At 39.8% G+C, this 16,028-nt stretch overlaps 1 protein-coding gene across 2 annotated transcripts in view; it reads left to right on the top strand.

The window, feature by feature from the left end:
- The first annotated feature begins 254 nt into the window (after positions 1-254).
- Positions 255-16,028, top strand: part of LOC149319206 (ankyrin repeat domain-containing protein 10-like) — a 39,423-nt gene continuing 23,649 nt past the window's right edge. The window contains exons 1-3 of one of the 2 annotated variants that reach the window (XM_089511275.1): positions 255-826; positions 9,428-9,580; positions 10,084-10,175. In XM_089511275.1, the coding sequence (XP_089367401.1) occupies positions 617-826; positions 9,428-9,580; positions 10,084-10,175 (455 nt within the window). In that variant the 5' untranslated portion in view covers positions 255-616. The remainder of the gene's footprint in view (positions 827-9,427; positions 9,581-10,083; positions 10,176-16,028) is intronic. The other variant, XM_089511274.1, reaches the window with a different exon arrangement.

Raw genomic sequence — 16,028 nt, 5'->3', positions numbered from 1 at the left:
CTAGTGTTGTTAGGGAATCCTGGGAATTGTCGTTTATTGTGGCACCAGAGCTCTCTGACAGAAAAGGCTAAAAATGTCTCCCAAAACTACAACTCCTATGATTCCCTGGCACTGAGCCAGGGCAGTCAAAGAGGCCTCTGAGTGAATCATTCTCTCAGTGTGTTTCGAACCAGGAAAGGCTAAAAATGTGTCTCAAAACTACAACTCCCATGATTCCCTAGCACTGAGCCAAGGCAGTCAAAAGGGCCTCTGAGTGAATCATTCTCATAGTGTGTTTCGAACCAGGAAAGGCTAAAAAGGTCTGCAAAAGTACAGTTCCTAGCACTGAGCCAGGGCAGTGAAAGCGGTCTGAAACTGGGTGATGTCTGCAGTGTGGCGCCTGGCGGGAGGGCCTCCGATGCTGGCCGTCCTCCCGCCTTTCTCTCTCTCTCTCAGGGGCGGAGTCCCTCCATGATCCCGCCTGGCTTTCTTTGTGTGTCTGCTGCTGCAGCTGAGGCGTCGGAGCAGAGTCGGGAGTAGCAGCTCCGAGGCCGGCGCCCGTTCTCCTCCTCCTCCTCCTCCTCCTCTTCCCCGTTGACGCCGAGGAGGCCTGCCTTCCCTTGCCTCCGCCTTGGCCATGGCGCTGCTGGGCCCCTCTTGCAGCCCGGAGGCCGGCTTCTCCAGCGAGGAGCTGCTGACCCTCCGCTTCCCTCTCCACCGCGCCTGCCGCGACGGGGACCTGCCGGCCCTCTGCGGCCTCCTCCCCGGCGCCTCCCGCGAAGCCCTGGCCGCCGAGGACTCCTTCTACGGATGGACGCCCATCCACTGGGCCGCGCACTTCGGAAAGGTGGGCGAGGGAGGCCCCGCAGACACTGCAGGCGCCGCAGCCGCCATCTTAGGGCGCCTCTCCCGCCGCCGCCTCCTCCTCCTCCTCCTCCTCAGCACCATTTTCCTCCGCTAGTTAGAAACAGCCCGCCTTCAGGCCGCTTTAACCGCTAGGGCATCCTGGGAAATGTAGTCTATTGTGGCACCAGAGCTCGCTCTCTCTCTCTCTCTCTGACAGAGAAGGCTCAATGCCTCAGAAAACCACATTTTCCCAAATCCACTGAGCCGAGGCAAGATAAAGCGGTCTGAAACTGGGTTATTATTTCTGCAGACTGGTTTAACTGCCCTGGCTCAGTCCCAGGGGATCCTGGGAATTGTAGTCTATTGTGGCACCAGAGCTTTCTCTCTCTGACAGAAGAGGAGGCCAAATCTCTCGCAAAAACTACACCTCCCAGAATTCCATAGCACTGAGCCAGGGCAGTTAAAGCCATCTCAAACTGGATTGTTATTTCTGCGGTGTGTTTTGGACCTTCCTCAGCATGGAAGGGAAACAAAAAAGGGATGGTTGTGGGGAGATATTTATCTAAAACGCCAGTGGGTGTTTTGTTTTGGACTCCCAAAATGCCTCTGGCTGCGTCCGCACTGCAGAAATAATCCAGTTTGGGACAGCTTTAACTGCCCTGGCTCAGTGCTATGGAATTATGGGAGGTGTAGTTTTTGTGAGAGATTTAGCCTTGTCAGAAAGCTCTGGTGCCACAACAGATTATATTTCCCATGATCCCCTAGCCTTTAGCCATGGCAGTTAATAAAGCAGTCTCGAACTGGATTATTATTTCTGCAGTGCGGGTGCGGCCTTTGTACATGTGTTTGATATCTGTATTTAAACCGAAAATGCCGGCATTTGGTTTCCTGACACTGTCCCTTGCTTTATGTTTTTTAAGTCAAGAAAGATGGAATGCTGTGGGAGTTGCTTCACAGAAAGAGGTCAGGAGAAATCCCATTAACCATCTGCGGGGGTGCCTTCGGAGTAGTTTCCAACTTATGGTGGCTCTACCATGGGTTTTTTCTTGGCGAGATTTATTCAGAAGGGGATTGATTGCCTTTGCCTCACTCTGAGGCTGAGACAGTGTGGCTTGGCCAAGGTCAACCAGTAGGGTTTTGTGGCTGAGCCGGGATTCGAACCCTGGTCTCCAGAGTCACAATTCAACAATCATTTCACTGCACCATGCTGACTTTTTCTTGCAGACGAGCACAAACTGGTATGAGCGAAGATATATGCATTTCCAGGTGTCTTATTTTAAACTTCAGGTGCTTTAGCCCACCTTGCAATATTATATTTAGAAATGGGGGAGGGAATCCCCCTCAATTCATTCTTCCCAATTTTCTTTCCACTACAAAAGGTAGCATACACAAGTCCTTCATACCTTTGGATCTCTGAATTGGATTTCCAAAGAAGATGCAAGAATAATTGCTACCTAAATAAGCTTTCCGAGAGCCAGTGTAATTAAGCTGTAAGGGGCCATTGTGGTGTAGTGCATTGAGTGCTGGACTATGACTCTGGAGACCAGGGTTCGAATCTTGTCTCAGCCATGGAAACTCATTGGGCAAGTCACGGTCTCTCTGCCTCTGAAGAAATTTTCCTAAGAAAAACCCATGATAGGGTCGCCATAAAGTCTGAAATTATTTGAAGGCACACAACAACAGTAATCAGCTTGCTGTCAGTGAGTGATAATGGTTTCCTGGGTATAGCGGAAGCTGTGACCTGCTTGGAAAAGTTACAAATGGAGACATGAATATGTTTCTCCAGGTGAGTCTTGTCCAAGGTGCCAGCTATTATTCTGCAACAGGAGCCTTGTTTTGCTTTTTTTGAGGCTTTCAGGAGTCTCCCCGTGATAGTTTCCTTAGTATCTTTCAGCACTTTGCTATATTGTACTAAAGGATTGGTCAGTGTTGGTGTCCATCCCATTCCCCTCAGGTCCAGGAGAGTCTAAGGTTTATACTACAGTTGGCCTCCACATTTGCAGCTTTGACTTTTGTGTATTTGAATATTCATGGATTTGATTAATATGGCCTCTAGGAATCCCTAGGTCCTCCAGCATGACTCTCTTGTCAACTTTGGCCAAAAGTCATGCTGGAGGACCTTGGGACTCCTAGAGAGAACACCTCTCTAGGCATTTGTAGGTCCTCCAGCACAATTTCATGGTAACTACTGGCAAATCTTGACCACAGAGTTGCCTGGGAATACCTAGAGACTCTTAGAGAGGTGTTCTTTCAGATAAAAAAAATGCCTCCCTCCTCACTTTCATGGGGCTCCTGTGCCCTTAACCCCAGCAAATGTGGAAGGTCCACTGTACTGTACATGTTGTTAAGGGATAAAGCAGGCATTTTTGCTACTACTTTCTCCCCTCAGTGGATGCCTACAGCATTTTGTGGCTACAATTTCTGTTTCTACCTCGAACCTCGCTTTCCCAAAGTCAAACAAAGAAAACAATGGAGAAATAAGCAGAATAGAGCTGTGGTTGGAGCATGTTTTGTTCTGACTGCCATCAAACAAAAAGAGTGTTTATCAGCAAAGAGGAGAATTTCTGTCTTGGGTGTTCAGTTTGAGTCTGGACATTTCCTGTCTGGACAATGAAATCTGTTATGGTCTTCTCTCTATGCCCATCAGTATTTAAGCTCAAAATGCCATGCTTTGGTGGTGGTTTTTATTTTATTTGCCTTTGCCATCCTCTGAGGCTGAGAGAGTGTGACTTGCCCAAAGTCACCCAGTGGGTTTTTAGATGGCTGAGCTGGGATTCAGACCTTGGTCTCCAGAGCTGTAGTCAGTCACTCTGTGTTTTACCTTCCCCTGTTTGGCTACTTCAGTCTCTCCCCCCCCCCCCCCTTCCTATCTTTCAAAAAGTAAGTAACCCAGAAAGACAGAAAAGTAGTTAGGGTCCAAGATTACGGCATCCCGTCTTCTATATGCTCCTTTCCCCATTAAACAAGAGATTCAACTTAATGCATTTTTGTCACATGAATATAAATCTGTCTTTCTTTCTAGGTTTGCTATACCTGTGTGTGTGCAGTGTTTGTTTAATGTTTTGTGTGTGTTGTAAAATAAAGTGTGTCCTGGGACAACAGCAGTAACCACTAGCTTTGTACTATTTTGTGCTCTTCGCTATCAAATTGGGTTTTGGGGTTGGGAGAGGACTAAATGGACTGTCTTCTGCAGTTTTCTGAACTATAGCTTGGGGCAAGTTGTACTAAGTGATAGTCTTGAGCTCTGAATCATAATTGACCTACTTCCTTTTTCTTGAGTACTGTATACAGTGCACCTGCATTATACGCTGCTTTCAGCATATGCTGAAAGCAACGACAGAAGAAGCGGCGTCATGCTCCGGAAGAAGCAATGGCACACTGCCACAAGCATGAACCCCATTACTTCTAATGGGGCTCAAACATAGGCGGAATTTCTTTAATACGGGGGGGGGGGTCCGGAATGGATCCCCCGCGTAAAAGAAGGGACCACTGTATACTCATGTATAAGTCCAGAAATTTTAGTCAAAAATTGACCCCCCAAAACCTGGGTGGAACTATCCAAGGGGAAATGTAAGTACTGTACTGTACTTTAACTCTTATAAAAAAGGGAACTGCCCCCTGACAAAAAGCAAGAGTATAACCCGTCCTTCAAGAACTGAGTTCCCTCTGTTTTCTCATCCATCCAGCCTTTAGGGTGAGCACAGTCATCCCTGCTGGGAATTTCTAAGTTCCTTGACACTGCTTTCCTTTGCTTCATGCTTTACATCCTGCCTTGAATCTCATTGTGGGAGAAAGGGGGGAATATAAATCCTTGAACTAAATTAAATGAATTTCCTTTGTTACATGCCCTTATGTTTTACCCCCGACTTGTCTACAGGTCATATCAAAATCCATAATTTTTGCCCCAAAACCTGCCTTCAACGTATACATGAGGTCAACTTATAGTCCAGTATATATGGTAATAAGAGAGCCAGCATGTAAAGTAGAGTGGTTTGAGCACTGGACTAAAACTCTGGAGACCAGGGTTTGAATTGCCCCTTGGCCATGGAAACCCACTGGATAACCTTGGACAAATCACACACTCTCAGCCTGAGAAGAAGGCAATGGCAACACCCCTTCTGAACAAATCTTGCCAAGAAAACCCTGTGTGTGGGAGGTTCACCTTAGGCTTGGCATAAGTTGGAAATGACTTGAAGGCACATAGCAACAACAACAACAAATAACAAAATATTCCCTGTCAGAAATTTCCATTTTCAGAGAACCTCTGAATCCTAAGTAAGAACTTCAAAATGTGTGCTATGTAAACCAGCTGGAAGTAGAGAGAACAGTGTCCTTCTAAGCATTCTGATAACTGTCTGTTTGGCATTCAAGCACTCAAACACCTGCAGTTTTCATTTCATTTTATCTGTTGTGGCAACAAAGTTGTTCAGTCCTGGGAGAGAGTTCAAATATCAAACAGGTCTCTGCCTGCACTTGGCAACAATAAATGTGATAGGAAAACTATTTTGTGTGAGCAGAGCAAGGTTAAAAATTAGTCATTTTGTACCCGTCGTTTTTTTAAATCAGTATAACATTTAGAATTGTTCTCCAGTTGCTTGTGACACCACATTGTGTTTATGTGTGGTTGCCTGGAGAATTTTCAGGAATATCAGCATCTTGAGTAGAATTCAGACTTGTACAAGCAGTTTCTTTGACCTATCCTGGGGGCTCTTCAACCGTATTGAGCTGATCTTGAGGATATGTAAGGAGAAGGAAATTCACTTTCCTTCCTGTTGGAAGTAGGAAGATGTTCTGTCAGTGGAAAGACTTTAATGGGTTTCATGCATAATTTCCTCCTGCGTTTGTTTGTTAATGTTACATCCAGAAATGTAAACTATAATTAGAGAGGAGATTTCTGCTGCCAAAGCGAGCACTCAGTGTGATGATTTAAGGTGGATTTACACTACAGATTTAAACCAGTTTGATACCACTTTAAGTGGCTATATCTTATGGAATCCTGGGATTTGTACTTTGGTTAGGTACTTGAAATTTTCTGCTAGAGAACTGAATTGCCCATCCCTCAGCAACAGTTCTCAAGGCATCCTGAGAAGAGAGACTGATGATCAAATCACCACAATTTAATTTTATAATATAGATACCGTTGGTATTTGCATTCACAGATTCTGCATCCATGGTTTCAACTAGCCACAGCTTGAAAATATTAAACATTCCAAAAAGCAAAGTATGATTTTGCCATTTTATATTGGGAGCCATATTTTACTACATTATATATAATGGGTCTTGGGCATCAATGGGTTTTGGTATCCACGGGGACATAGTGGTCCTGGAACTAAACCCAAGGGGATACTGAGGGTCCACAGTAACCTTACTGAAGTCAAGCAGTAGTATGCCTGGCTAATGACAAAATTTATCTAAGATTCTTAGAATTATATAAGGAGTCCCATGCACATCACTTTTAGTTCATGGATAAAAGGTAGCATACATTTTAATGTACTTAATAAAATGAATATTATTCAGTGTAATTAAAGCAGTTACATTTAGATACACATTCATTCTTGGTTTGAGCACTCATTAGATGTAATAATATCTCTGTAATGCTAAGGAATCTGAAATGTGCAGGCTTGATTAGCCTTTGCAAACAGAGCAATAAACTGTTCATTCAACAAACAGATCATAAAGCATGTACATATTTTCATGGAGCATCAGAGGATGGCAGTGGCAAATCCCTTCTGAAGAAACTTGACAAGAAAATCCTATGTTGGGTTTGTCTTAGGGTCACCATAAGTAAAAAATGGTTTGGAGGCACACAACAACAACAATGTAAACTATAGAAATAAGAGTTGTAAAAAATTATTTTATCATGATTAGGGTTATGAAAGCCTGAGAGGAAAGTGGGCAGTCCCTCCCCCCACCCAGTTTTCTCCAACCTTTATTTAAATCTTCACATTCTGTAAATTAGGATAGGCAAGAACAAAAATATCTTTATTGTAAACTGACACAACTTGCCAAATTTCTGGGCCTGATTACTTTGTTTACTTTCTCCCATCTTTGCATGTTTCCTTATCTCTCATTCTGTCATCTTCTGTCTTGCCAACAAGCTAAACCTCAGGATATAATTAGAACAGAAGAAATAAATAGTATGCAGTGCTTTTAGCAATGTGGCCAGCCATACAATAAATACGTTTAGCATCATATTTGGAAACACATTAATAATATTAATTGTTAACAATGCCATTTATAATTTGAATGCATTTGATGTGTTTCTAGAGGATGCAAGTAAAATTTTAATCTTATATTGTGGAAGATTACACATTTTTATTCTATTTCAGTCTTTAAATCCCAAGCTTTGAACCCTGTTTTGAGAACAATACAGTATTGAGTCAAACATACATCTTCACCTAAAAGACAGAAGGGATCTGGTTTTATTGTCACGCAGATGGGCAGTGGGTTGATAACTTGATAACTAGATTATGACTATTTGTAAGTACTTATTACAGAAGTAGTAAGGGTATATTTAGGAACCACTAAAGCCAACTCAATTTTTTGCCTGGTTAATATTCCAAGAGGTTCTTTTTTTAAGAAAAATATATTTTATACTCTGAAGTACCAAAAATATGCTTAAGAGCCAAATAATCTTGGCTCTTAATTCTTGCTAAAATTTCTTTCTTCATTGACCTTGTGACCTAGCTGACATGGGTGTCAAGGAGCCTAATATTTGTTGTGACTGCTTTGGGGAGTTTAGCAGTCCTGCACTCATTACATTGAATTTGTGGAAGAGGTGGAGATTCTGCTCCCTTACATCGATCTTTGCTTTGTAGGCATTCAAGAGTAGCATTTGCCACTTCTGAATGTCTTCAAAGATTGCAAAAGACTCATCCAATCGCTCATCTGCAACTAAGGGCAGCACAATATTTGGGAAAACATTATCCAATTATGCTTTGAGGTGTGCTAAAATATTGCAGTGTAGTTTGTGACAATCTGGAAGGGAAAAATTCTACTCTTGTGATTTGCAGCTACCAGAATAAGAACAGTGTTTAAAGAAGCAGCAAATGTAGTGCTGTTAAAATGTCTGATAAGTGCTTTAATGTATGCTGTGTGTCATATCTTAGGCAGGATAGAGTGGAAACGCAAAAGAAATACAGTTCCTTTTGATAAGATAGGATAAGAATTGTGGCCTTCCAGAGTTGTTGGATTGTTATTTTCAGAAGTCCTCACTGACTGGTTACAAATGGTGGGAGTTGCAGTCCAGCAATATTTGGGGAGCCACATAATTACCACCCATAAACTAAAAGCTGATGAAGGATGTGGGGTGTCTATAAAGTAGTAGACTGAACATGTGGCTGCTTCTTAGTTAATGTCAAAAATGACAGAATGGTGTGGATGTGGAACTACTAACTACAGTTGTACAGCTTCAGAGAAAGTGAAAGTATTTGTGTTGTAGCTTTTTTCCTAGTATACAGCCCCAACCAAATTCTGTCTTGGATGTTAAAAGGACTGTTTCAGAAACTGTTGAAATCACCCATCTGTTATATTCCTAGTGGAGACGATATGGAATTGATTATCAGATTATGGCATTAGTTCAGAAACCTAGTTTGGCATGATACCAGCTTGGAATTTGTTGACTCGTTAGATAGCACTGTTGTCAACCTGTTCTACTTCTTCAGCTTAATTAATACATAGGATCCTATTGCAACATATTCACAGCCCGTATGCCATGAGAACTCTCGATATCTCATTGTGGCTGTATAGGCAGAGGGATCAGGTTGCTGTTCACTTACCTGTTTTTGCCAAACTGTAGCTAAGTTAACAGATGGATTTTAAATGGCATTGAACGGTCTCCGCATTGAAAGCATTTGGAGTTTGAATACTCAGGTCCATGAACAAATTTATAATATTATGCTATTAAAATATTTGCTTTCAGTCTGGGAACTTTCAAATTATTATTCATATTACCCCAGTTGAAATAAATAAATAAAGACAAATAATACTTTGCCTTATAATACAGGCTTGCACAACCATTTGGGAATATGCACATGCTGCTGTCTTGGACTCTTTTCATGTATGCAAAGTAGGACTGAAAGTAAGAAATGTGAGCACCTGGAAAAATGGGTTGGGGGTAGAAGGAATGCTGGTTGTTTTTTCTTATGCAGTTTTTTCAAACATAAAATTGGAAATTTGGAGAAGCAAAAATATTGTATGAAATATTTTTTGTTATTAGAATAAGATGTTCCACTCAAACATGTAGTACTCTCTCTCCATCTTGAGGGAGAGAGAGGCAGGCTAGCTCCACCAGGTCTGCCTGGAAGAAGACAAGCCCTCCCTTCAGCCTCCATCTTGAGGGAGAGAGAGGCAGGCTAGCTCCACCAGGCCTGCCTGGAAGAAGACAAGCCCTTCAGCCACCTTTCTTGAGGGAGAGAGATTGTATTGTATTGCATTTTTGTTCTGTACACCGCTACGATCATTGCGGAATAGCGGTCTATAAATAAAATGTATTATTATTATTACAGAAACACTGCCAATGTTGCTGGAGAATGTGATATCAGGTTAAAGAGGATATGAAATTAAATATGTGTTTTTCCTTCTCTGTTGTTTTCTTTTAAAGCTGGACTGTTTAATGCAGTTAGTGAGAGTGGGAGCTTCTGTAAATGCCTGTACAACACGTTTTGCCCAAACACCTGCCCATATTGCTGCCTTTGGAGGACATCCTCAGTGCCTCACCTGGTTAATTCAATCGGGAGCCAACATAAACAAACAGGTATCAATTTTCACTTTTTCTTCCTTTAAGTCATATAACATAACTGTGACACTACCTTAGTTATAATGATAAATAGATACTCAGACTCCTACCCCAGCTCTGCTTTGCCCTTTTCCCCCTTATTTCTTTCACTGTTGACCTGAAACAATGCATTGTCGTAGCATAGAAAAAGAGATGACAAGTGCATCTTAGTGACATTATGTCCATCCTAGTTACTGAAATGGAAGAGAGCATGTCCATTCTCAGTGGAGAAGTTGAAAGTAGGTGATATTGTGTCAACAAGCTTTGGTGTTCTTTATGGTCTCTGTGACTCACACAGATGGTTTATCTGCACCTGGGCAGTGCATCATTCAGAACCTTCTTGACCTATTACATAAGCTTTTTGGCAGTAGCCCCAGCCTTTGTCTGGTTATCCATCATTGCCCATTCATTGTCTTCAGACGAAAGATTTTTACTTGAAGTCACATGTGCTTGATATTAAATTGTTGTTTTGCCTCCACCAGGATTATGTTGGTGAAACACCTATTCACAAAGCAGCTCGATCTGGTAGTATGGAATCTATAAGTGCCCTTGTGGCTCATGGAGCTCAAATAGAGTAAGTAAGCTTTGGGGATATTTTTGGTAGTTATGTCTAGTTCACTAACATAGAGGAATGAATACTCAAATATTAACTAACTGAGAAAAGGCAAAACAGTGGGCAACTTACTGAGAATATTTAAATTAGACATGTTGGATTAAACTAAGTACAATACCTTTAACATGTCTTATATTTTTACACATTTATATTGCAGTCACATGCATGATTATTTAGAAGCAAGCCCCACTGCATTCAGTGTAATTTACTCCAATATAAGTGTGCATAAGATTGGAGTCTAAAGCGGTGTCTGTGTCTTCACACATGAACCGCTGAATTTACTTTTTTGTTAATACTATTAATTCCAGTTTCTAGATAAACTGAAGTTTTCAATGCTAATGTCTGTCTTTAACATATGACAGACCTTCTAGTTGATTTCAGAATAAAATTTTAGGCATGCATGTCTGGTAGTTTTTAGTAGTTTTGTTCTGTTCTTGTACTTTTAACTTTTTCTTTGAAGGTTTTATGTCTTGCAAACATTCAGAAAATCTCATAAACAATGACAGCATACCGCATGGACATTTGGATGCCCTGTTCACTAGAACCGTTGAGTATAAGCTATATGGCTTATAATGATAAAGTGATATTAGCACTTTTTCTTGCAGCTAGTTTTATTATTTAAATAGTGTTCTGCATTTTAGTCTGAAGTATAATCGATATTTTAGTTCAGCGCAATAAGATTGACTGTTTGTTTAACCCTTTGGTTTCCATTTAATGAATCGGCTAATATTGAAACTCAACAGAGAGATATCTTACATCTGTACACATTTTTAAAGTTGTTCAACAAATGGTCTTGCTAAAAAAATCTGTCTTCAGTTTAATTATTCCAATAAAATCTTTGTACTTGGTAAGTATAATTCTTACCTGAAGTATGGTAATTTCTCTCCCCTACTCTAATCCATACTTTTAATGACTTTAAATGTTTTGCTGAAGTTTTCAAAAATGTGGATGCCTAAAATAAAGGCTTTTCTTATTTGGGGAGGGGGGTATCTTTAATTAAAACATGTTAATCAAAGAGTTAATAAGAATCAGGTAGCTTTTCAGGTAGATTAAAAGACTTGCAATGAAATCATTTTGAGCTTACATGTAATATTGGTGCCATACAGACAGGCCAAAATAATGCTGCTTCGGGTCACTTTGGAGGTATGCTGTTTAAATTATACATGTGTTCTAAGAGTCCGGAAGCCATGCCAAAGCGATGCTCCAGTCCTAAGGAATAGAGTGTGGCTTTGGTGAAGCTTCCATACTCTTAGGACGCATGCATCATTTAAACAGCAAACCTCCAAAATGACCCAAAGCAACTTTATTTTGGCCTGTCTGTATGGGGCCATAGTTACTCCTATATTTTCCAAGTCCCTACTTTCAGGCATTGCATAACCGATAGAAGTCTTGCAAATGCTTGCTACTTGTACCTGCTGGACATAGTTTCAAAGAAGTCGTCATGTTAGTCTTTGAAAGCATAAAAAGGAGGAAGTAAGGAAGGGGGAGGAGTTGTTTACTCTGTAAGCATTCAAAGAAGTGGGTTTATATCCATAAAATTTCATACAAAAATAAAAACCAATTAGCCTTAAAGGTACTGCTACATTCCTTTCCTCCTTCCCTTCCAGCTCAACATAAGCTAGTTTTTCTGAGTCTTTCCTCTCAGCTGGTCCCCATTTATGGCTTCATCTTAAAATAAAATATAAAGCAAGCCTGACTATCTTGAGACATTAGAACTAATTGCTTGCCTCTCTTCCGCTTTTGTAGTCATCTTGGGTTCAAACACACATTCCTTGTGGTGCTTCTCCACCCCCCCACCCCCCACTGCTGGAACGTATAAAACCCACAGAAAAATTGAATGGAGAGAATTCCATCTCTGTATTTACATTCTTCCTGTACATTAATTCTAAAGTGCATAGTAGAGTTAGTGACATCTTTTCTGACCATTTGCATCAATCAGTGTCTCAGAATTGCTTGCAAAGAGGAAGCTATGTGTGCTGTTGCCAAATAATTCAACAAGGAAGAGTAAAAGTAAGAAAGGGGGACAGAATCTTAATACAAAAAGAATGAGTTGTGATTTTACATACATAACTGAGGAAATATAGTAGGAAGGGAATGCAATGTGAATTGAAGATGAAGGAGCTGGATGTCTTCAGCTTGGTGAAGAGAGGAGGGTGCAGGATTGTTCTCTGCTGCTTCAAAAGGTAGAACTAGGTCTAATAGTTTTAAATCACAAAGAAGATAGATATTAATTGTTGTACACCGCTTTGATCATAGGAAAAGCGGTATAGAAATAAAGTTTATTATTATTATTATTATTATTTGAATGTTAGAAGGAACTTCTTGACAGTGAGAACAGCTTGGTGATGGAACCAATTGCCTAGAGAGGTAGTGAGGTCTCTTGTGGATGTCTTCAGAAAGATGTTGGACAGCTATCTGCTGGGGATACTCTAGCTGGAGATCCTGCATTGGCCAGGGATTTTGACCTGAAGGCCCAACTATGATTCTATGTAATATGCAGAGTTTTGTGCCCACTGAAATATGTTTCAGTAAACATCTTCAGGACTGAGCTTTATGAGCTCATACATTACCATTTAGCAACAAAAACAACCTGAGCAAATGGGAAAAGGTAAACAAAAGGAGGTGAACAGATAATTCACTGTAGTTAGTTCTTTGAATTAGGCTTGAATATGTTATGGAGGAAGGATATGGGATTTGCAGTGTCTTTTTACAAAACTAGATATCAAAAATTGAATAATCTGTATTTGGCAAAGCAAAAACTTCATACAAGAAAGCTGATGGAAATTGGCATTCATTTATCTCAGCATAGTTTCTGCGGGCCTACAGATACAATTATTTGCAAATTTTCTAACCCCTGCCATCAGGGGTGCTGTATGTGTTAAAAGACCTGGGCTGGTGTCCTGCATTCCAGTTATAGATTCATAATCTAGAGTTAAATGTGCCCCCCTGACTTCTGCAATTTTTTTAAACAAATGAGTGATTTGAGGGTAGGTTTTCATCTGCAATTCAGCTAAATCAAACCCCTGAAAAAAACAACAAAAAGCTGAAGGTCAAGCAAAATGATGGCCAAAAGTGACATTACATCACTTCTGGTTCATCAAAATATACTGATGTAGGCACAGAGTAAAATAGCGTTCATACCTTCTTCAGTTACCCACCCCTGCTTTTAGTGTGCTCCAAAGAGTGTCTTGAAATCTTGAACAGAATTCTTTCTCTCTCTACTCATTTGCTCCCCAAATACCCTTGGATGACTTGGTTGTGAGTTCTGGGGATTCCTTAGAATAGAGCATTCTAAATTTCCTATGATTTTAATTTACTTCTCATCTTGGAGAATGTTACTTTGAACAAATTACATTTCTTAATCAGTAGCGCAATCTCTCTCTCTCTCTCCCCCTCTCTGTCTGGCAGGCATAGCCAATTCCCATGGTGTGATATCTGAAATAGCCTTTTCATTTAAAAATTTAGAATTTTAATTGGAATTTTAATATGTTGCCTGCTACAATAGTATAAATAATTTGCAGGTACACTAACAATCTAGTTCTTGAGCACAAGTAGTACAGTGGACCCTTGTTATACGCTGGGGGTCGGTTCCAAGATCCCCCGTGGATAACAAAATTTGTGGATGCTCAAGTCCCATTAAAGATAACGACATAGCAAAATGGCATCCCTTATAAAAAATGGAAAATCAAGGTTTGATACTTGAAATTGATACTTTTTTTGAACATTTTCAAACCGTGGATGCTTGAATCCGTGTATAAAAAATCCATGTATAAGAAGGGCCAACTGTTCAACCTAGTCATATAATTATAATGCAAATGTGCCAAAAACTGCATGAGCAATTTTGAATGATGACGTCTGAAGTATAACTCTTCCAAGCAATTACTTGTCTTGGGATGTAGCCACATTGTAGAATTAAAGCAGTTTGACACCACTTTAAATTCCATGATTGTATCCTACAGAATCCTGGTATTTGTAGGTATTAGGCCTGATCCTGTCAGCTCTAATGCCTCATCAAACTACAAGTCCCAGGATTCTGTGGGATAGAGTCATGGCAGTTAAAGTGGTGTCAAACTGCTTTAATTCTGTAATGTGGCTAAAGCCCAAGACTAGCAATTGCTTGGGAGATTTATATTCAGACCCCATAATACTGCATTTAAAGCATTTATACTGCTTTAATTCCCAGTGTGGCTTAGTCATCTTTTGAGAGTGGCAGTTTCTCCCTAAAACAAAGGATACACAACAGAATGAAGATCTGGAAAGGTGATGGGGTTCTAGGTGAAGTGAAGTATAGTAGTACTCAGTTTATAGATCCCGAATAAAGGTGCTACAGTCAGAACACCCTCATTAAGTCACCTATGAGATAGTTGACAATTTAGGCATCCACTCTGAAAACTGAAGCTCAAGGGTTTTATCATATTACACCAGATATTGAGCAAACAAGCGTGAAGAGGAAATTTCAATTCACATGATCTTTCTTTTAACTAATAGTCAATATAATTCTAAAGCATTTGACAGAAAAGTTGAGAGTAGCATTTATAAAAGTTGTGTACATATCTAAGTACTATAGTATCCCAATACAAATCCCTTTGCTGAAATTGATTGCTGTGGGGGTTGGTTTTAAAATAAATACATTAAAATATTATTGGCATTTTAGTAGACAGTATGCATTTCCAGTATTTTTGAATAGCTAGGATTACATAGAATCAAATATGAATCTGGCATATTGGAATAATTGATAAATAAAATGGAGTAGTCAATGTACACTACTCAAGAGTTCCTTAAAGAAATACATATCCAAATCTTAATTGTCTTTTTCATGTTGAAAATCTTGTAATATTAACTAAGTGAATATATCATTGATATTTTATAATTGAAATATTTTAAAGATATCAATACTTTGCTTCCACTAACATTTTATATAGTACTAATAACATTCAGGATAATTTAATTGGCCTCAGAAGGCCTTTAGCATCTAGTAACTTACTTTAAACTTTTAATCTATTTCTATAAAAAGATGACCTAGAACTCTGAAACAGGAGATTAAAAGTAATTTAAAATAAATGCTGTGTTGCTTTCGCTTATGCTATTTGGATTACCTGAATTGTATATATTTATTAGAAGGCTATGCTAAATGTACCCCAGTGAAAAATATTTTGATATGTTTATGGTATCTACCTTCTCATTTTAGCTGGAGCATATTCTGTGCACAGTATGCCCAACAGACATAAACATGGTTGCTCCATTAACTTTGGTTCAGTGTTCATGGACACGTGAAGAGGGGAAGCAGGTGGTCCCAATGACCTCATATCAGTAAAAGGTTTGAGGTGTAACTTTAATGTGGATACGTATTTTTGATTATCCATTTATGATGAAAAGTGAGAATTGCGTAATATCAAATACTGTGAGCTGTATGTATTTAACCTTGTAGCAGGGTTAGCCTTGGACGTGTACAATTTTTGGTGCCATGTTTTCTTTTACCTTTCCAGCATTACACTAAATGACTCTTAACTATAAGTAACTCACATACTGTGTTAGTCATGCAGCAAAATACAACAACATCCAAAATCCACAAAACAGTGATACTTTTATTGTAGTTTATAAAATGTACATTTTAAAACCTTATATTAAAATATGCAAGATTTAGAACATAAGCCATGCTCAGTAGGAATCTTTTCACAAAACTGGGGCAGATGAGTTGGCAAAACAGCTTCATCTTCATAGTCACACATTGTGAAAAAAACATAGCTTCAAAATGCAAAGGATTATACTAAGTAGTAAGAGAATATATTGCTGCTAAAAAAAATCATAAGACAA

The sequence above is a fragment of the Sceloporus occidentalis genome, unplaced genomic scaffold (assembly GCF_023333645.1).
Source record: "Sceloporus occidentalis isolate IW3139 unplaced genomic scaffold, rSceOcc1.0.p SCAF_2, whole genome shotgun sequence".
NCBI classification, from domain to species: domain Eukaryota; kingdom Metazoa; phylum Chordata; class Lepidosauria; order Squamata; family Phrynosomatidae; genus Sceloporus; species Sceloporus occidentalis.
This window is presented reverse-complemented; position numbering and strand designations above follow the sequence as displayed.